Source organism: Phyllostomus hastatus, unplaced genomic scaffold, assembly GCF_019186645.2.
Source record: "Phyllostomus hastatus isolate PE091 unplaced genomic scaffold, TTU_PhHast_1.1 phas_contig_58, whole genome shotgun sequence".
In the NCBI taxonomy this organism is placed as follows: Eukaryota; Metazoa; Chordata; class Mammalia; order Chiroptera; family Phyllostomidae; genus Phyllostomus; species Phyllostomus hastatus.
Genome location: NW_025333916.1, coordinates 16,457,215 through 16,479,214, shown reverse-complemented (window position 1 = coordinate 16,479,214; position 22,000 = coordinate 16,457,215). Strand labels below are relative to the sequence as shown.

General features: G+C 45.0%; 1 protein-coding gene across 1 annotated transcript; it reads left to right on the top strand.

The window, feature by feature from the left end:
- Positions 1 to 519: 519 nt before the first annotated feature.
- CKMT2 (creatine kinase, mitochondrial 2) lies at positions 520 to 15,856 on the top strand. The gene is made up of 10 exons (XM_045848402.1): positions 520 to 656; positions 4,135 to 4,306; positions 5,609 to 5,807; positions 7,151 to 7,246; positions 7,769 to 7,990; positions 9,680 to 9,765; positions 10,694 to 10,817; positions 11,027 to 11,161; positions 12,661 to 12,786; positions 15,593 to 15,856. The coding sequence occupies exons 2-10, from the start codon at positions 4,155 to 4,157 to the stop codon at positions 15,710 to 15,712; spliced, it is 1,260 nt and encodes a 419-aa protein (XP_045704358.1). The 5' UTR covers positions 520 to 656; positions 4,135 to 4,154; the 3' UTR covers positions 15,713 to 15,856.
- The last annotated feature ends 6,144 nt before the right edge of the window (positions 15,857 to 22,000 follow it).

Below are 22,000 nucleotides of genomic sequence, written 5' to 3'. Positions count from 1 at the left end.
GGTGGCATACTAAGCTGATGTGGATAGAAAGTGAGATTGTTTAGTAATCTACTTCAGAAGAGAATTGTGATTGTTATTGTCCTGGATGCGGGCCCCAGACGAGTTGGAAGGAGGTCTCTGGCACAGAGCTCCACCAGCAGCAGGGCAGCAGGAGCTTTAGACAACTTCTTCCTCTCAGAGCTCAGCTCGGGTGGGGGGATCATTCTGCAGACCTAACCTGGGCCCCAGAGATAGTAATCCTGAGAGAAGGTAGAAACGAGTCCCCTAATAGGACTGACAGTTTCACCAGCAGGCCCTTCCCCCTTGATGCCAGTTCCTGCAAGACTTGGCAGCCAGTGAGCTGGGTTGCAGGCTCCCAAACACCTCTCAGAGCTCTGGGAGAAGCAGCTTGCAAGACTGGGTTTGGGGGAGGGAAACATTTTGGAGAAAGGGCAGGTGCTAGAAAGACCCCAGGGCTGGGTGGCAGAGAAGTCAGTAGCTGGCCTTCAAGGGCACAGCTGGGAGAACAAGTGCAGCCAGAGGTCCTGGATGGGATTGGCCGGAAGGGCCCCAGTCCCGCCCAGCCTGGGAGCCTTTTCCGGGCCAGGCCCTGCCAGCCCCTTACACAGCTTGGCTGTGTGCTTGCAGCAGGACTCTCCGGAGACTCCGGCTCCAAGGTCAGTGATACCATGCCACTCAGTTTTATTCCCCCTAAGCGGCAGGCACTGCTAGAGCCAGTGCGAGGGGTCTTGTGAGCAGTGGACCCGGGGCTGTGGGCCGGGACCACACGTGGGACAGTTGTCTCCAACACTTTTGTGGTAACTAAAAAAGGCCCAGGTGCAGGTGCCAGGTCCATTCTGGGGGACATTCTGGTGCCGGATCCCTATCAGCAGTTTTTGATAGAGAATCAGGATTTTTACTTGATGGAAAAAAATCTAAATGTCACTAAATGTGGGGTTTGAACCTTAAACTTTTCCTTGTAATGTCCAGAGACTCATGGATCTGTTTCTGGGAATGTTTCCCTCCGCAGCACCAGAAGAGGTGCATATTGGGATATGCTAACTGGAAAATGAACCTTGTGAGGCCCCTGACAGGAGCTAATTACTAATTGGCCCAACAGCTGGGTCCAATTTAAACTGGTTCATATTATTGCTAGAGATTTATATTTGAAATTACTAACACATTAATAAGGAGCCAAGTACCGACAGTTCCCCACTGGAGGTGAAAATGCTGCAGCATTGGCCTCACTGTGTTTCGTCTCTGGCAAAGGCCCGTTCTGTGCTCGTGTGGCCGGCTGGCTCTCGGGGAGCCGCTGTCAGCCCCGTTCTGGTTTCGTGAGCAGGTGGCCTCTCCGCCTTTGAGTGAGTGCTCTGGTGGGTCTGGAGGGGTCACACTGGTCAGAACAAGGCAAACTGTCCTGGCTCTCCTCATGCTGCCACTCAGCCCCCTGGCTCTGCGACCCCCATGGGGTCACCTGGGATCGTGTGGGACTGCCCTTAGTGCCCTCGTGCGAGGCCCTGCCAGCGCAGGGCGTGCTGTTCCTGGGAGTGCCCTTGATCCTGTCTGCAGACCTCACACTGCCTGGTTGCTTGGCTTGTTCTCTCTATGCTCAGGAAGGACAAGACCACCATGAGGACTTGACAGGGGGCTTCCTGACCAAGCAGGCGCTCAGAGGAGAGCTGGGTGTCATCAGGCTGTGGGAGCGCCCTACATCCTCCTCTGCATTTATAGGGGTGCCTTTTCCCAAGACCTTAGTCTCTAGAGTTAAACCTTCCGTGGGTTAGGGCACCGTTCCAGCAAAGTACATGCTCCTGTGGACTGTGCCAGCTTCGGGATCGAATCGCCTCCTCAGTGAGTGGGCCAGGCCTGCTTTTCTGAAGCAGTGGCTGAGGAAGGTTCAGGAAACTGTGGATGGTGGGGGGTGGGGGGGATAAAGCATGAGGAGTCCTGGGTGTTCAGGGGCCAGCGGGAGATTGGTTCTGGGGCAGACTTGGTCCTGGCCCAGAGGCCCTGGGTCTCCGTCCCCGCGGCAGCCTGGAGAAGGATGCATCTGTGGTCTCAGAGGAGGCCATGCCGGAGCTTGGGTTGAGCATTCTTGGAGTTCCCGCCCACTGAGTCAGGCAGGAACCGAGGGAGCCAGTCTTGAAGGTGACTGCCGGAGGTCACATGCACCCCTGCCTGAGAAGCCACAGAGAACCATGAACCCAGGCAGGGAAGGAGGCTCCTTGTCCTTTATAGCATTTCAAAGGACTAGATGGTTCTCCCTTCCTATTTTTTTAAAAACCATCTACCTTAGATAGGAGTCTGGTAATTGTCCTATGTCTTCATCACAAGGAATCCTAGGAAACGCCTCTGACTCACAGGTAAAGACTGTAAACGTCTCCTGCCTACGACTTTGCACTTGCTGAATAGAACAGAGATGCCAAGGGGCCTGCTAGGCCGACAGTATATCCAGTGGTGATGAAGCCACGTGAACCCTTTGCCCTCTCAGAATGGGGGAGACAGCCATTTCCCGCTGGCCTAGGAGACTGACAATCGTGGGCGTTTGTTTAGTGTCCCGGGGAACCCCACCCTAGATGCCCACTATTTTGGGGTGACTCTCTCTGGATAGAAACTGACTTATGGTTCTGCCACTTCTCTCAGGCCCCAAAGGGCTCAGGCACATGGACACCATGTACAGCTGGACCAGAGATAACTCTGAGTCAGCAGAATGGCACCCATGATATCTCCAACCAGGATATTCAGGATGACCAGGAGGCTCAGAACTGAGGCAGAACAGAACCCAAGGCCTCTTCACTCCAGAATGTCACGAAACCAGTCAAGCCCTTAGACCAGGACCTGGACCCCCAGCACACTCGCCTGGGACAGAGACATATCCAGCTCTTGAGCACTCTGACCGAAGGGCGTGGTGTGTGGCTCTTGTTTGTTAATGGAGAGGGTGAGTGTAGGATAAAACAGCATCACTGCCTTTGGCTGTCATCTTGCCCACCCCCAACCCTCAGCCCCGGTAAAAATCTCCCAGGCTCAGAGCCCAGGAATTCTGCCACGTTTAGCCCGGATGCAGTAAATAATGCTTTACAAATCAGGAGAGTTCCGGAGGTTAGGGAAACTGAGGCAAACAGCTTCTACAGAGCTGGAGAGCACTCCCTGCTCCCCTCTGCAATCCTTACATCCACACAAAGGAGGAAAGAGGTGGGGAGGAAAGAGAAAACAAGAATAAATCTCAGAGAAAGGCAGACTGGCCCAGAGTCCCCAGCAAGGCTGGCTGTCCAGTTGGGCACCTGGCATCAAAGTGGAGTGGGCAGAGGTACCCTGGCATCCGGGCCACTTCAGCAGAAGTCCGAGGACGAGGGAAGAGAACAGGCTTATAATATTCTGGGACTCGGAGAGTCACATGCTCTGAGGTGATAATCCAACAACTAGGAGCCGCTGTGATAAATGCATGTCTATGGTCTTGGGGGTTTAACCAAGTGGTGTGATCCCTGGCACTCTTAGGTCCTAAAGCACAAAGGTCATTTTCCTGCAACTGATGATCAGTGGGGAGCTGTCTGTAAGCTGTGGGGTCTGCCAAAGCCTGAATCCAAGGCCAAATACAAGCCTGGGTTCCAGTCCCAGCTCTTTCCATGTGCCGGCCCTGAGATATGAAGCAGGCCACTTACCCTCTCTTGAGCCTCAGTTTCCCCCTCTGTAAAACAATGCCCACTTGGCAGGATTGTTGCAAGTACTGAAGACTGTTTGTAAGGACCACTGCATGGTGTGTGGCTCATGGTAGGAGCTCAATAAATGCTAGTTAAAAAAAAAGACAGTGAGGTTTGACCGGGTGTGCAGAGATGGAAAGGACCTTCCAGGTAGCCACAAAGCAAAAATTTCTGGTTTTTTATTTTTTATATTTTTTTCCATATCATATTCTGGAGAAACAAACGGTCATGGACTTCAGGCGGTTTGACATCCACAATGTCTAAACTACCCAGATTTTCCCAAGAAGTATGAAGGGGTGTGGGGGAGAAAGGAAGAAAGAGAAAAATGAACCAAACCACAGGAGGGGCTCGGGCTCCGGCCCTGGCTCCAGCAGTTCTTTCTCTTGCCTGTCGATCTCTATGTGGTGGTTCTGGGCCATGCGGTGAGGCCGTCTCATCCAGCCTCTCTGCTTTCCAGACACTCATCCAAGAGGAAGGATGACCAGTGCCTTCTCAAAGCTGCTAACTGGCCGCAATGCTTCTCTGTTACTTACCACCCTGGGCACCAGTGCCCTGACCACGGGGTACCTGCTGAACCGGCAGAATGTGCGTGCGGAGGCCCAGAAACAGCACAAGCTATTCCCTCCCAGGTAAGTCCTCTTGGCTTAAAAAAAAAAAACCCTTCAAGTGCCGGTAGGAATGTGTTTTCCCCTGGTGGACACTGCTATGGAGAAGACTAAGGCAAACGGACTCATTAGGCACCTTCACCCGTGGTGAATCCAAGGCAGTGGAGCATCGGCGTTCCTGCCGGAGCTTGCAGCCTGGTTAGATAGTGATAACAGTCACAGTTAACATTTGTTGAGCACTTTTATGTGTTAAGCACTAAATATGGAGCTCCTATTTTATTCAGCTTAGTATCTCTTTGCGATGAAACAGAGGCTTAAAAAAAATTAAATAGTGCCCAAGTTCACATAGCTAGTGCAGCCAAATGCAAATCCAGGGACGATGATGGTGGACTCACGTCTCTCTCACTGCTACGCTGCCTTCTGGAAAATGTGATGTTACTGTGCTGATTTTAAGCATCAGCTTTAAAGGACAGTGCAGATGGGACGTGGGGGTGTGGCATGAAGATGGACCAGTTTTCTCAGCCCTCGGAACCTGGCCGTGAAGGAGAGAGCACACACTGAGCCAAGCTGGAGCGTGGAGCTGGTTCACGGGGCTCTGCATAGGCAGGTGTAGGTGGAAGAGTCAGGGAAGCTTGGGGGGTTGTCCTGTGGGAATCAGGGTCTCTGGGGGTGCTACAACTCCCACCATGTACCTCAGGAATTTCGGAGGTGAGACTGCCTGTGTTTGAACCTGTGGTGGTCCTAAACCCCCTATTCTTCAACCAGTTCATATCTCAGGGTAAGGTAGCACCCCATGCTATTTCTTTCTATGCATTATTCCCACAGATATTTACTGAGTGCCAGTTTCAAAAGCCAGACACTGTTCTCAACAAAGCAGGTGGCCATGGAGCTCGCATCACAGGAAGAGGATGGATAAATGACTGCATTTCTATGTAGTCCCGCCTGCGGGGTTTCGGCCTCTTTACCACCAAGTCTAAGGGACCAAAATGTGCCCATTGAATTTTACAATAACTTTAGGGTTAAAAACACCTTCATGTGATTTTGACTTATTTTCTAGTTATTTTCACTTGATCACTTCTTTACATGAACACAAGTCACAGTCTGGGGCTGCCGCAGCCCCCATCATGGTCCAGGTCCCTTTCTCTGGCAGTTCAAGAGGCTTTTTGGTTTTTTTAAATCTGGCTCACTTAATTCCTGACTCCTGGCCAAGTGTCCCTGTGCCTCCTGGCTAAAGAGAGCCTGGTGGAAGGAGGGGCCAGCAGAGCCCATTCACAGACCCCCGCTTTCAGGGTCCGCTCACGGAAAGCCTGTCCCCTTGGTACACAGTGCAGACTACCCCGACCTTCGCAAGCACAACAACTGCATGGCCGAGTGCCTCACCCCCGCCATCTACGCCAAGCTCCGCAACAAGGCGACGCCCAGTGGCTACACCCTGGACCAGTGCATCCAGACTGGAGTGGACAACCCCGGCCACCCCTTCATAAAGACGGTGGGCATGGTGGCTGGCGATGAGGAGTCCTATGAGGTAAACTATTAGCTGTTGGTTCCGGAATGGTGGGAAGGGGGAGGCTCTGGGTCCCACCAGAGCCCTTTCCTCTATGGGTCCAGCTTGCTGCCTTCTCATGCAGGGCTCCTGTAACGGGAAGCCGGCTTCAGAACATCTGGAATGTTCTCTAATGAGCCTACAGTTTTTCAGGGCCAAGGCTTCCTTTGCTGCTGCACTAGAATGGGTTGCATGATGGAGCTCTCTGAGATTAACAAGCGAATAAATAAATCAGTATAGGAAAAAAGTAAAGTCTTTTCATTTATTGTATTGGTGATGTCTATTCACCTGTAAGACATTAGGAGATGATGTGTTAGTAGTGGCTGGGCTTTATTGAGGGGTGAGGATGGTGTGGTGCATCTTCAGTTTGAGAATTACTGGTTATAGCCACCGTAGCCCAGACTTCTGAGATCAGGTCTCTTGGAGAAATCCTGTGATCTCTGCATCCTCAGCCTCATGCAGAAGCACAGGATGGCATGCTTCAAGGGGTGCTCAGCCACCACGTGGCCCTCTCCACAGAGCAGCTTCTGGTCAAATGTCTCCAGCCTGCCTCCCTGAGGTCCACCCTCCTTGCACCCTCTGCTGCAGGAAGCTGAAGGCAGTTCCCTGGGAAGCAGCCATCAGAAGGGGGGAGGGGCTGTCTGGAGGAATGGTGGCTCCTTTCTGCACAGCAGGGCACATGCTGGGCTCTGAGTCCCAGACTAGAGCTAGCTCCCTGGACCCAACACCCACACCCCTTACTTCCCACAGCTCCCAAAGCCTGCAGGCTGCTCTGTTATGACATCTCTTAATGTTCCTTTACCTAAAGGTTGTTCCTGAAGTTCTTAGTTTTTAAAAAATAGATTTTGCATGAGATATTTGGGGCTGGGAAGGTCCTCGCAGGATGACAGATCCCTGCTTTGCCTTAACTGATGCTGTATACTTTTCTTCTGGTGCAGCCGTCTTTCCATGAAATTATGGTGTTGCTTAAACTGACTCCCTTTGGACTGCAAAACTGCATAACCTCTGATCTAGCAGCTTCTTTTATCCCACAAAGGAGAAAGCCCTCAAATTCTGAAATGCAGGATTTTCTTGTTCAGCCTGATGGCAGTGAGCTTGCAGAACAGTTGGGGAGGAGGGTGCACCGACAGAGTCCTGCAGCCTTTCCCTCTCCTGAGGGGCAAGGTGCTTCTGAGAGGTTTTCTCTGCTATAAGTCTATCATCATCATCATCATCATCATCATCATCAACCACTAGTCCACTCTCATACCCATTTCCTGCATGGTAGTCTTTTACTAGTAGACGAAACAAGTAAAGAAGAAACAGGAGCACCTTTCCTCCTGCAGGTGTTTGCCGACCTTTTTGACCCTGTCATCAAACTCAGGCACAACGGCTACGACCCCAGGGTGATGAAGCACCCCACAGATCTGGATGCGTCCAAGGTAGGCTCAGCTGCCTCCGAACCCTGCTGTGAAGCTGGCACTCCAGAGCCCATGTGCGGGTGCCTGAGAGCGGGGCCCCTGGGTCCGATGCCCCTTAAAAGTTCTGTGACCCGGTGGTATAGCATACTTCCTGGAGGGTCACCCCCAGAAGGTCAGGAAAATCCCAAAGCCTTTGTTTTCCTTAGTAATTACTACTAGGGTAGTGTGGTCACTAACTTTAATCTTTTCCTCAAGCATTTCCTTTTTCCGTACCACACGTAACTGCGTGTGTGTGTGTGTGTGGGGAGGGGGTGCATGGTAAATTATTTCAGGCAGTACTGTGCAAATAGCTCTGCCTTGCCTCACTTTTCTGTGAAGCATCTACCGCCCACCCAGAATTCCAGAATGTGTCTACCGTGTTAGTTGTGTAAATGTGCCCAGGGCCTCAGGGTCCCTTCAGGGACACTGCCAGTCAGCGGCTTGTGGCTGTGGCAGGACCGCGGTCCCAGGCTCGCTGTGGTGACCCCATGCTGTGCTCTGCAGATCACCCAGGGGCAGTTTGACGAGCGCTACGTGCTGTCTTCTCGTGTGCGCACTGGCCGCAGCATCCGCGGGCTGAGCCTGCCGCCGGCCTGCAGCCGAGCCGAGCGCAGGGAGGTGGAGAACGTGGCGGTCACGGCCCTGGATGGCCTCAAGGGGGACCTGGCTGGCCGCTACTACAGGTTGTCTGAGATGACGGAGCAGGACCAGCAGCGGCTCATTGATGTGAGTGGCCCCTGAACCCCCCGGGGCTGCCGGGATGGGGCTGAGCAAGATGCCCTGACCCACACAGCAGGTCTCCCCCAGAGCTCAGGCGCCTGCCCTGGCTAGGAGCTTGCTGGGGCCTCTGCGTGTTCAGAATAGTGAAGATGAGGCCTTAAAACTTTAGGTGAAGCCATGCAAATACTCTAAGGGTAAAACCTGCAGAGGAAACTCCTATATGGATTTGGTGGGTTGGGGATCTGTGGGTGGGGGTGAACGGAGGACTCCCCAGCTTGTTGGTGAATGGGAACAACTACGTGTGGAAAAGCCTGTCTGCACTCTGAGGATGGTCCCCATTACCACACTCGAAAGCCTGGAAACTAGGCAGGCCTGGAAAGGAAATTACCCAGGTGGAAGGCAGGCCCTGATTGGCATTGGAGCCAGCCTCTGGGATTCCATATCCTCCACGGCCTCACTCTAACTCTAGAGTAGACAAAGCCCAAGTTTCTTACTTATTTTCCCCTAGCACAGCTAGAACAGGATGGCAGTTTCAAAAGAAACTTTAAACTGAAGTCCAAGAAGCAGCAGAAACAATACATGTCATTTTGAAAGATGCAATGCCACAAAAGGTGCCTCCGTTTCAAACCTGATGGGCCAGCTTCATGGGCTGTGGGCCTCTGTCTCCTGGTCTCTGCAGCCACCTGGTCAACCTCCCCCATCGGGTTACAGAACGAGCCCTCCTGCACCTCAAGGAGCCACTTCTGGTTTCTGGCTTCTGGGGCACACTCTCTGTGCTGGCCCAAGTCTCTGACCTCTTCTCTTTCTCAGAGGTGGAAGGAAGACTTCCTTCCCCACATCCTCTGGATTTTTTACTCCGGTGCAATAATAATTGAATACATGGTATCCATATTCCTGTTCCTACTATGTACACACAGGAAGAAGAATGTCAGTCACTTGACATTGGTTTTGACATGGAGAATAGTATATTGAAGGCACAAGCTTGGGAGTCATAGATTCGAATTTAGTCTCCACCACCTCCTAGCTTTGTGATATCGTGTAGGTTATTTTCTCTTTCTGAATCTCAGTTTTTTTTCCCACTTATAAAATAGAATGATTACACTTGCCTCATAGTGTTGTGAGATTTAAGGAAATAAATTAAAAGCACATAGCGTAAAGCCCAGCACATAGTGAGCATTAAATGAATGGTGGCTGTTTTTATTTATAGATCATTATTTTACATTTCTAATACTTTTTAAGGGAAGGAATGATAGAGAATGAACCAATAGCATTAGAAACGTGGAGAATGGTGGCTGTGTAGAACAGACTCTTCAGGAGAGCTCCCGTTACTCGCTGCCCACTCTGTGTTGCATAGGGTTGGTGCTCTTAGGGTTCACACACTCCGTTGCGATGCTGTATTTCCATCTGGGCTAAGCCCTTGGGTTTCAACCTTACCTGTACACTAGAATCACTGGAAGAGCTTTTAAAAATCCTGATGTCAGCACCACACTTTGTAAAAATTGTCAGGATCTCTAGGGGGTGGGCATTAGTACTTTTTTTTAGTACCCAGGTCATTCTAGTAGGCAGCCAAGGCAGAGAACCATGGCCTGAGACACCTCAGCCACCATTAGTTAGTTGAAACTTGGATACCTGGCACTTGCTGTCATGTCTGATCTCATCAGTTTCTCCTTTCTGCTTTGTCCCTTTGGCCTGCAGGACCACTTTCTGTTTGACAAGCCAGTATCGCCTTTACTAACATGTGCCGGGATGGCCCGTGACTGGCCAGATGCCAGGGGAATCTGGTATGGACATAGCATCTCCCATTTGCGATGTGTGCAGAGGACTTCCTGCGGGTCCTCTGCTTGTCCTAACCCAAAGCAACCCAAAGTTGCTTTGACTTGAACTTGACAGCATGCCTGGCTTCAGCTCACTGGAGAAGAGAGTAATCAGAAATTACCTGTGTGTATAATACCTAAGTATTGCAATGCTTCTAAGAAACATAGGAATGTTTGCTGGTTTGCATGAATTATGCATGAGAAAAAGACTGTATTTTTAAGAAAAAAATTAGCTTCATATTATTTGACCTCACAGAGAATCTGTTTCATGACATTAAAACAAAAGAACAGAAAATGAAAAATAAATATTAGGATTTAAGCAAAACCCTACATGGAAGAATGGATATCGAATAGACATAGATTTTATCTTGGCCAACTTTGATCCCGGTGCCTTGGTAGGTCATTATGACACTGCCCACAAGAGATGCGATGACAGGGTCCACGAGCAGCTGCTTGGTGGGGGTGGAGAGGCAGGGTCCGTACAGCAAACATAGTGAATGCTTCTGTGCCACAGGTACCTCAGGCTTCAGGTAAAATCTTTTTTTTTTAAGGACAAGATTGTGGTTGAACCTATTACGAAGCAAAATACTCCTGTTAGTGTCAAAGCCAAATGTTAGGATAGTTGAATTATTGTCAGACTAGTCTGTTGAATGAGGGAGATTACATTCTTGTTGGGCAAAAACATGACATCTCTAAGGGCTGAAGTTGCTCTTATTCTTCATTCTGTCACAGTAACAGTATTTTGTAGTACTTGTTCAGGCACAATTAAGAGATTAGGGCCATCTAGGAAATGAGAAATGTGAAATGAAGCAATCAAGCTACAGAGGTAATGGGAATTTTCATGTGTTGAAACAAATATAATTAACACTCAACACCATATTTCTCTCTTCATTAGGCATAATTATGACAAGACATTTCTCATCTGGATTAATGAGGAAGACCACACCAGGGTAATCTCTATGGAAAAAGGAGGCAACATGAAAAGAGTATTTGAGCGATTCTGTCGTGGACTAAAAGAAGTAAGATGTTATCAGGGGTTTCTGAATATTCACTAAAATAAAGTATCTTTATTTTTTTCATTGTTAAAAGACACTATAGTGACTTCCAGGATGGGGCTAATTTTGTTCTAGGGATCATGGCACTCACAGCATACACCTTTCTCCCTGAAGTTTGGGATGTGCCGAGTGAAGGGATATTTGGGAACTCCGTCATTTGTTCTCTGTTGTAGGTAGAACGCTTAATCCAAGAACGAGGCTGGGAGTTCATGTGGAATGAGCGCCTAGGATACATTCTGACCTGTCCTTCGAACCTCGGCACGGGATTACGGGCTGGCGTCCACGTTAAGATCCCAAAACTCAGCAAGGTAATGTTCTACAGCCAGCAGCCCTGTTGGGTTCTTCTAGGATCAGCTCAGATGGGACTGTTTTGTAGAGGGGGTAAATGTCACTGCCCATGACTTAACCCCTACGTTCTGTATGTATGGCCAAAATAGTGAGAAAGGCTTAAGTTTACCTCAAAAGAATTTGTGTCAGTAGGAAAGAAAGATGAAGGACTGTAAGAAAGCGCTGTGGCTTCAAGAACAAGAAGTGTTAAGTTCTCCCTCACAGAACAAATCCGAATAGGTAGGCAGGCTGCTCTGCTCCTTGAGGTTCCTTCCATCTCTTTCTCTGTCCCTCCCAGTGCAGAGGTTCTCAGACTTGAGACTGCATCAAGATTGCCTGGAGATCTGTAAAAGCACAGATTGCTAGGCCCACCTGCATAAATGCATTTCTATGAAGTCTCCAGGCAATACCGATGCTGCCAGGGAACTACACTTGGAGGACTGCTGTCTCAGGGCACTGTCCTCTTTAAATGGTGACTGTCAGGCCCCGAGTTCTAGCTTGTGGGAAGGGGAGAGAGCATGCAGGTGTTTCTATGTAAAGATTTCAGGTCTGGGCCTGAAAGTGGCACACATCACTCTGCCCACACTTAACAAGCAGTCACTTCCTCAGCTCCACTGTGGCAGAGCAGGGGAAAAGTGTTCCAGTAGGCAACTAATAATTTCTGCAACAGCACACCAAGTGAACCAAATACGTGGAAACAATTTTAGAAAATGTGCTTCTTGTCAAAAAAAAAAAGGTGGGAAATTTTTGTTGCTCAAAATTCCAATGCTAAAAAATTATTTGACATGACTTCATGGTTTTAATTATATCAGTGAACTATTAATAGATTAATAATAAATACTCACCAAAGCTGGCATCCAGATGCTAAAAAAGTAGTATAGAAGTTAATCACTTGAAACCTATATAATTTTATTAACCAATATCACCCTAATAAATTTAATAAAATAAAAAAAACGTTAATAATAGCTCTGCAACCTTCTAGATGTATGGCCTTAAGCAAATAAATACCTCTGAGCCTTAGTTTCCTCATCTGTGAAATGGGGGTGAAAGTATTACCAACTTCATGGGGATATTCTGAGGTTTAAAAGTTGCAGCACACCCCCTGGTTGGTGTGACTCGGTGGATTGTGGATTGAGTGCTGGCCTGCAAACCAAAGGGTCACTGGTTCAATTCCCAATCAGGGCACATGCCTGGGTTGCAGAACATGTCCCTGGTAGGGGGTGCTCGAGAGGCAACCACATATTGATGTTTGTCTCCCTCTCTTTCTCCCTCCCTTCCCCTCTTTCTAAAAATAAATAAATAAGTAAATAAATATATTTTTTAAAAAGAAAAAAATAAAAGTTCCAGCACAGCACCCTGGTACATAGTAAATATGTGTTTAATAAATATCGACTGTTAATTTCTCTCATTTTCTAAGTGAATGTGCCAATAACACTGAATCGATTTTGCTTCTTACCACACTGCATTACCCCTGTCCCAGGATCCCCGCTTTTCTAAGATCCTGGAGAACCTGAGACTGCAGAAGCGTGGCACGGGCGGTGTGGACACCGCGGCGGTGGCAGATGTGTACGATATTTCCAACATAGATCGAATTGGTCGATCAGAGGTAACATCCCTCTCACTCTCTGAACATGAACGAACAAAATCAGCCTATGAGAAACAGAAGTAGCCTGAACAACCTTACATGATTCACAAAATTTGAGACCTCCTCTTTCCCCATTAAGGCCCAAGTCAGGTTAGTGTTTCATTCTGCAGTGCTATTCGCCCACGGGAAATAACTGCGTAAAGGTAAGCACAATGTTAGCTGAGAACGTACAGGCAAGTAAAAGAATTCACAGTGGGGCTGTTGTCACCCAGGTGCCCCTCGGGGCTGTTCCCGCGCTCTGCAGGAGAAGGAGCACTGTTACGCTGAAGGACAGTATTTCATCACTGTGAAGTCAGAGAGTATGTGTGCTTGCTCTCTCTTTGAGGGCAGTAAAATGGTGGAATTTTTTCATGATTCTGAATTTCCTTTGGTGAAGGCCACATTCTGTCATCGTCAATTAGGCATTTTAAGATTCTTGATACTTTCTGAAATATTATTTTTAGGGCTAAAATAGGAAATAATGTATTCACTAGGTATATATAAGATTATGCTCATAAAATAATCCTTAGGATTCTGAGAATGCACAGTATGAAAAGGATTCATAAACTATATATAGGCCTGGAGCAATGCATGAAGTGAAGCACAACGAGCATACTTAAGGTCCTGGCTAGGTGACTCGGATGGTTGGAGCGCTGTACCGTAAACCAAAAGGTTGTGAGTTCGATTCCCAGTTGGGACGTGTGTACAGGAGGTAACCAATTGATGTTTGTCTCTCACATCCATGTTTCTCTCTAACTCTCTCTCCCTCCCTCTCTCTCTAAAAAAATCAATAAACATAGCCTCAGGTGAGGATTAAAAAAAAAGAGCACACTTAAGGAACATGCATCTGAATCCTGAGCAAATGCCGATCTCAGCACATTGTACCACCTTATCTAGATGTGGTCCTATGGGATGTGTTATTCTCATCATTAATTTAAAAGCCTCTTATTATTATTACATACAACTCTTAATAACTCAGTGGCTGGTTATTAAATCTGTAGATTATCAATGCTCGCTCTACTTCCTAGACAGCTTTTGAATATTTCATTGCCTGTTAGTATCCCTACCAGTAAACTTAGGAAAAGAAAGGAGAAAATACTCAAAACAATTAAACCAGCTAGTGTGTTTATCAGCTCTGGTAAAGTACCTGAGGAAGAAGCAGTTAAAAATGTCACAGCTTCTGAAGTTTGCTGAATAATGTGTGGTACTGAGAATAAAGAACACCCGGGCCTGGTCCCGTCTGCTTCCAGTGATGACCAGGTTTCTACTAATGGAAAGCAAGGCAGTCAGTGCTTTGAAAAAGATTTTATGTCTAATTAAGTTAGAGTTAATAGATGATCCTTATAAAAGCTCGAAAAATGCCCAAAAGTATAAAATTCAACCTAATAACCCTGAGATAACATTGTGAACATTTTTCTGATTTGCCTTCCATTATTACAGTTATTCAAAAAACCTTTTTTTTTACAAAATTTGATGTTATATACTTGATATTATAGCAAAGCTTTTCCCCAATGTATTCTACTCTAAGCATTTCCCTATATTCAAAAGCATGTTTGATAACAGTCCATCAAAGATAGTCTGTTATCTTTTAATGTCTCCCTGGTTATTTGATGTTTTGTTTAACTGCCTTTATATATAACTCTAAGATAATCTCTTTAAATAACCCTAATTATAACTCTGATTATTTAGTTAGGATAAATTCCTAGGAAAGGAATTCCTGGGTTAAGGGTGAGGGGTCCTTATAGCTAAGTTTCCTATCAGAAGATTTATACCAAGATAGAGTCCCCATTGGCAATGAATGTGACACCATCCACCATACCCTGTTCAAAACTAGGATAGGCCCATTGGATGAGTAGAAAAGATGTCTTTGCTTAATCATGATGAGCTTTCTGATCCAACCCTCTCACTGAGCCTCAGTTTCTTTATGCATGAAAAGAGGTGGGCAGGGGACTGGACTCCCCCCTGCGTAAGGTACGTTCAGATGTAATACTCAGCAATCCCTTCCATCCTTGCTATTCATCCTTGTGTTATATAATGTATTTTAGTGCAGTCTGGGGTTAACTAATTGCTTGCTGGCTTAGTTTGGGTCTCTACAGGAACAGTGCAAGTAATTTGTTAGGGAGGTGACCCCAGGGAAAATTCATATGTAGATGTGCTCTAATTTAAAAAATATATATTTGTAAACAAAAGTTCAATATTTTTTCAAAAAGCAGGAATTTTAGAAGTTTATCTTAATATAAACCACAAAGTTTCCTTTAAGTAGAAACTTGTCTGGTACATTGGAAATATGATTTAATTGCTATATATTTGATTTTAAGCAATTTTCAGAAAGACATTTACTATGTAAATGATAATATCTGAATTATAGCATTTTCAGTGCTTGGATAGCCTAGTGGGAGGTCAGAATCCAGGTCCAGGACAAAGAACAATACAAGGTTGACAGTGTGTATTTTTACCTTTAAACAAACTGTTATTTTATAGCTGAGACTGATGGGGGGAAAGTTTCTGATATGCAAACTGAGGGTTTTCATATATAAAGAAAGTTCTCACACACAAAGCAGTGACCCTGCTTTAACTAAAGAAGATGGGGAGAAGCCCTGTAAAAATCTGTACTTCCCGTCTTTGACAGTGACTGTCAGGCATCTGTCCTCCCACCCTGGGGGGAAATAAGGAGGAGAAATGGTTAGAAAGTCTAGCTACTGCGGCAAGCTCTCATTATGCCAGTGTTGATCACTGCATTGCATGTGCTGTGTATGAAAATTAATCATTCCTATTTTTCACGTCAAAGGTCGAGCTTGTCCAGATAGTCATCGATGGAGTCAATTACTTGGTGGATTGTGAGAAGAAGTTGGAGAGAGGTCAAGATATTAGGGTGCCGCCACCTTTGCCTCAGTTTGGCAAGAAGTAAACTTTCCCCTTCCCAGTTTATAAATAATCTGTCTGCTGGTATGACAGACATAAAGAAACTTAGACTCTGAGAGTTTTTGTAGACTTGGGAAAATGTAAAATTGTATATCCTGTCTATCTTTACAATAAAACTCTCCTTAATCTCTTTGGTTCCTCTGATTTTTTTTTAATGCTAATTGGGACAAACAACATCCAATTACAAGTAGCAGGAAGCAAAAATATTCTAAGGCAATGATAAAAATAATACTTGTAATTCTGCTTACACACAAATCTAGAAACCCTCCAACTATCTAGATGCTACTATGGTCAATCAACCCTTTAATGAGCCCCTTTGGACACCATTGAAAAATGGTGAACTAATATAATTTTCTGACAAATAGAACAAGAAGAGATTCATTTCTCTTGAAAGTGTAGAAATAGCAGAGACTATTTATTCAGGGCTTTCTATAGCAAGGGAGTCAGCAACCATCCCTTAAATTTGGCAGACACTCTGAAACAGGTATGGGAAAGCTTTGTGGTGAGAAAAGGGAAAGGCCTCAGGTATACTGTGAGTGGGGTTGGTGGAATGTGGAAATTGGAGGTAGGCTAACTAGAAGCAGGGTGTACTATGGAACTGCCTTGGAGAGTATATCTGACATTCTCTGGTTGGTCCTGAAGTGGAAGCAGGAACAACAATTGGGGAAGCTTGCAGACACTGACCAAGCCCAATCTCTGGACTTATTGCTGCAGAGATTGCAGTCCGACTTCCTGAGCTGATTGCTGCAGAAGTGGAGGGTCAGAATTCTGGCCATTGTCTGTTTGTATATTCAGTCTCCAAAAGCAACTCAAAACTTGATGCCTGAATTATTGTAGATGTGGTTAGTGTTATTTGAAACCTGATTTCTTCCCTCAGCATGAAGACCCTTACCTTAACTCAGACCTTGTTATTCTTTTCCATTCATCCTGTGATGTCTATAACCTGAAGTGGGGTGACAGAAGAGGTGGGAGCAACTAATTCTGTAAAAAGTTATAAAATCACTTCACATACAAAATTAAAATTTTGTTAGCTTGAATAACAGAAATGAGATCAAGTTCTGAATTTTGTGAGTACTGTAGGTGCTCCAGTTAAAACAAATCTCTGCTGTTATGTAAGCATTTGTCTTTCCCCCTGCTACATTTAAACAATGCGGTATAAAAAGAATATATCAGTGCTGGAGCTAACAGGTAGCACAATAACTGGTGAGTGACAAATTGATATGTGGTCGAAACTTAGAAGAGGAAACCACATCCAGTATAATTCAGGACATCCTGCTAAAATCCCTGAATAGGATGAGGTGGAGGCATGTCCTACAACCAATCCTGGTAGGCCAAAGAGGAATCAGAACCCCAGGCAGTGACTGGTACTATGGGGACAGAGGGATAGAGGGTAGAGAAGACTGGTGTCATGGCCAAGCACATTGACTCTACAGCCACACTGCTTGAGTACAAGTCCCAATTCTTCCACTATATGAGATTAAATGATTTCCTTAGCCTCTAGGTTCCTCAGTTGCCTTTGTATAAAATGATGACAATAATAATACCAATCTCAAGGGTTGATGGAGTATAAAAGTAATAATTGTAAAGTTCAACACATTGTAAGTACTATATAAGGGTTTGCTGAATAAATAATAAACAAAGGAATATTATAATATTATAATCTATCCTTAATATCCCTTAAAATCATCCTTTAGGGCAAACCAACAGACCTGACAGTTTCTATTCTGAAAGATGTTACTCATAAAAGTGGTAAAGGAAGACAAATTCATGCAGCTAAAGAAACATGAGCATAAATGGGATGAAGAGACTAGATAGGGACACATACCAACATTTAATTTTTTTAGAAGCTGAAAAACGAACCCTGGCATAAAAATACATGTGTCTACCAACATAAAAAGAAAGCATGCCTAGTCACCTCTAGCACGGCATCCCAAGCAACATTAAAAACATCAATTACAACAGGAATTAACTGACTAAGGTACAGAGCTAACATCTCTGTCCTTTTTTATTGCACTTTTACCCAATTCATTTCTCATTTTCAGCCATTAGATCTACTCATCAATAACTACACTAGCATTGGCATTCAGTACTGGCTTGCATGCAGACCATTAGTACTTAAACTTTATCTTATCTACATTTGAAACTCTTGATTTGTGGGGCTGTTTGACCTTTATCGTATTACCAGAATTGTACTCCTATGTGGCTTTACTCTTTAAGAATAAGATGATTCACAACTAAAGATAGTCATTTAAACCAAGTCTAAAATGGATTCTTAAACACTCAATCTGACACCTCACTTTTTTTGAAATCCTCCATATTCATCAAATATCCTTCCCTGACAGCTCTTCAGACAATTTTCAGATCATGTAATAGCACTTAAATTGGGTACAAGAATATCCTTTCTCCTCAAGCATTGCCAAGCATTTAAATGATATAATTCTGTTTGCAGAAGTTATGGTAAATTATACTTTGACACAAGAAACAAGCACATTTGCAGTGTTACAGTGAAAGTAAATGATTTTTTTTATGTGAAAGATGAGTCAATTGGACAAGATAAAGGACTTTTAACTATGAAATTCTAATTGAATGCTGTATCCTTCAGCCAAAGTAGTATGCAAATAGTTCCTGTTTACTAAGATCTAGTTCGATCATTATTCAAAAAGCAGGACTTCCACTCAAAATGGTGGCATAAGTAAATGTGCCACCACCTTCCCACAACCACATCTTCCCACAACCACATGAAAAATACAACTAAACTACAGAACAACAATCACTCAGAACTGCCTAAAATTTAGTGGAATGGAAGTCTTACAGCTAAGGATATTAAAAAAAAAGCCACATTGAGACTGGTAGGAGGGGCAGAGGTAGAGAACATGTTGGCCCCACATTCATGGGTGACAGATAAAAATCAGGAGGGATATCACAGCTGTATAAGTGCCCCCTGAGGAGCAAGGGGTCCCAGCCCAACACCAGTCCCCCCAGCCCAGGCTTCCAGTGCCAGGAAGAGAAGTCCCCATAACTTCTGGCTGTAAAAGCCAGCGGGGATTGTGACTGAGTGAGACGGAGAGCTTCTGGAGTCCCAGACAGTTCCTCTCAAAGGGCCTGTGTATGGATTGAGTTGGCCTCACTCTCTCTCTGAGTTCCAGCACTGGGGCAGAGGCTTGAAAGGGACACATGGGGAGTAACTGAACTGTCTGGCATCAGGGTGAGAGCTGGAACGGAAGCTTTCTCCTAGACAGGAGCACTGGCAGAGGCCATCATTCCTTCAATGAGTCCTCCCCACACAGACCCGGAAGGTGGACACCCATATTTGAGTCTCTATCAACCTGGCTAAGACTTCACCCCACCCAGGAGACTCCCTGAGACCCTGCCCTACCAAATTGTAGACCCACACCATTGTTTCCAGTGATTTTCATACAAATGGCCTGTCTTGGCTCATGTTTCAGGTTTTCCTAAAATGTCTCAAACAAGCAGCATTTGGCCTCAGCATGCCCTGTACCTCTCATTAAGTGGCCCTAGGCTTAGCACTAGTGTGGTTAGTGGAAGACAACCCTTCTTCACAGTTTGGCCCCTCCTGGCCATCTCCAAGCCCAGCACACATAGCAGCCATCTGCAGATTGCTTTGTAGCTCATGCCATGTGGCCCTGGACAAAAAACAGGTAGCAGCTGACTTTTGCCTGCACCTCTTGGGAGGCTCCAGAACCAGCACACCCTTTGGACACCTTTAGACCTCATCAGAATACCACCCAATCACCTCCATAGGTAACACTCTCAATTGGTGGACAAGGCAGGCACCAGAGCCCTGCTGAATTAAGTCTTGCTCTTTAGGGTGAGCTCCCTGCACAGCTGGTCCTCCATGGTGGTATGTCTTAGTATACAAGCAGCTCTGGAAATAGAAATCTCTTTTAAATAATGCAGGGGAGGCTAAAAGGGAAGACCCTGGGCTTCTGGGATGTAAAAGCTGTGCTGCTGAAGGCACGGGCAAACATGCGCAGTGGAGATGTAGAGATGTGTAATTTGTGATCACTCTGCAGACATGGCTTGAATTACTTGGAACTCATCAGTACTGATGAGGCACTAACTGCATTCAGGTGCACTTCAATCAGAACTGGATTATATCATTAAAATTAATGAGGCACTAGAAGACTTTAATGAGTAAAAGAGGGTTGGTTTTAAAGTCTTTTATGCATTTTATTCATTTGACAACAATTTGCTTGACGGTGCAATCACATCTTTCTCTAGAAGACAGGTAAAAAGTTTTGGTTATTAAAGGTTTTAAGTAACACATTATATTCAACATGCTCTCTAGTACATCTCTTCAGCATTCACTTAAATGGTCTAATGGTTTAGCTTAATTAAAACAGAGCTCAATTTATCTTTTGCTGTCCTGGAGTTTTAAGAATAAAAACTAAACAATTGTTCTCTCTCAAATCCCAAGTTTTCCAATGTATTGCTCAGATGTGGATTTTCTCTCTTTTAATGCTGTTAGCACATTCGGCCATTTTTAAAATCTCTTCTAGGAATATATTTATCTTGAGTGTGTGTGGGGAGGAACCCAACCAAGTAATGCTTTATTATGAGACTCAGAATATGAAACTGAGAAGGACAGATGAATATTTTGCCAGGTATCAATGTGTATTTTAACATTATCCTAGCAAATAAGAGAATGAAATACAATAGTCTCCCCTTATCCATGGGGAATACATTCCAAGACCTGCAGTGGATGCTGGAAACAGCAGAGTGTGTGTGTGTGTGTGTGTGTGTGTGTGTGTGTGTGTGTGTGTATCTGTATATATATATGGTTTTTTACTATACATACTTATAACAATAATTAATGAAATAGAAAAATGATAATACTCTGGTGCAACATGTTGACAACAACTTGAACACACTTTCTGTTCATGTCTCCCACTTACAAATTTAATGCTTTTCCATCATCACTTATCATGCACTATGGCCAACAGCAAAACTAGCACAAATTTCTTTTTCCTTCTTCACAGTTTCACATAGATTTGTTCTTAACATAGATCTCAACCGCTTCAGCATATAGTTTTTTTCTTTTCTTATTAAGTCAAGAACTTCCACATTTTCACTTAAAGGAAGCACTTCATGGCTTCTCTTTGGCATATCTGAACTGCCAGCATCACTAGTCTTACAGCTGATTTGGTAACTAAAACAGCACTAAGGAACTAACATGTGGGTAGTGTCTAGAGGGTAGGTAGTGGATACCCTGGGCGAAGGGATGATGCACATCGAGGGCAGGATGGTGTGAGACTCCATCACGATACTCAGAACAGTGTGCAACTTAAAACTTATGTATTGTTTATTAAATTTATTTCTGGAATTTTTCATTTAATATTTTCAGACCAAGGCTGACCATAAGTAACTGGAACTGTGGAAAGCAAAACCACGGATAAGGGGTTGGGGGTAACTGCAGACAATCACAGGAAGGTAACAAGGGCAACAGTCTGAGCACCGCAAGGGATCGGACATTTAAGTTGTCCGGCTTTAACAAATTCAGTGTCGGTTAAGCTCTCAGTATCTTAGTTTTCCCCAAGTATACATGAGTATTGCTATTCACAAGTATTAGTATATAATGAGCATTACCATTCATAACTACTTGGGAAGCTATTTGAGCATAAGATTGCCTAACAAATAGTGGCCATTCTTTTCTTAAACCTCTGTGCTCCACAAATAGTACTTTCTAAACTAAAATTGAGATACCATTTGCAATAAAAAGGGAAATTATACATGGCTAACAACCTGATTCTTAAATAATAAATAAAGAAAAGATGTATAAGTGAGCTTTAAGAGAATCAAGATGAAAATATTTCTTATAAAAGGTTAAATACCAGCTTTTCATTTTTAAAATTGTAGTAAACATACATAAAATTTACCATTTTAACAGTTTTAAGTGTACAGTTTAATGGCGCTAAGCACATTTATGCTGCTGTGTAACCATCATCACCATCCTAAATATATTTTTAAAATGAATACCCAATATAGGAAAAGCAGCAACGCATAAATAGTAGTTTGAAGACTGTACATTCAGATCAGCTTTTAAAAGAAGCCTCCCTGGCTGGTTTGCACTCCTGCTCCAAAACACACTGTTTAGATATCTGAAGAGCATACATCCAATGTCGCTAATGTCTGTTTGAGAACCTGCTAGTGATTTCAGTGTTGAGCTGCCTTGGGCAGACCTGAGCATGAATCCACATCTGCCCTCCCGCATTTACTCCTTGGGGTAGTGTTGGCATAATGGTTAGTCTCCTCC

Excerpts from the sequence above, each read along its gene's own strand:
- CKMT2 (XM_045848402.1), top strand. The coding sequence starts at position 4,155 with ATGACCAGTGCCTTCTCAAAGCTGCTAACTGGCCGCAATGCTTCTCTG. Across the intron at positions 10,818-11,026 it reads TCTGTCGTGGACTAAAAGAA|GTAGAACGCTTAATCCAAGA; the intron begins GTAAGATGTTAT and ends TCTCTGTTGTAG. Across the intron at positions 11,162-12,660 it reads AGATCCCAAAACTCAGCAAG|GATCCCCGCTTTTCTAAGAT; the intron begins GTAATGTTCTAC and ends CCCCTGTCCCAG.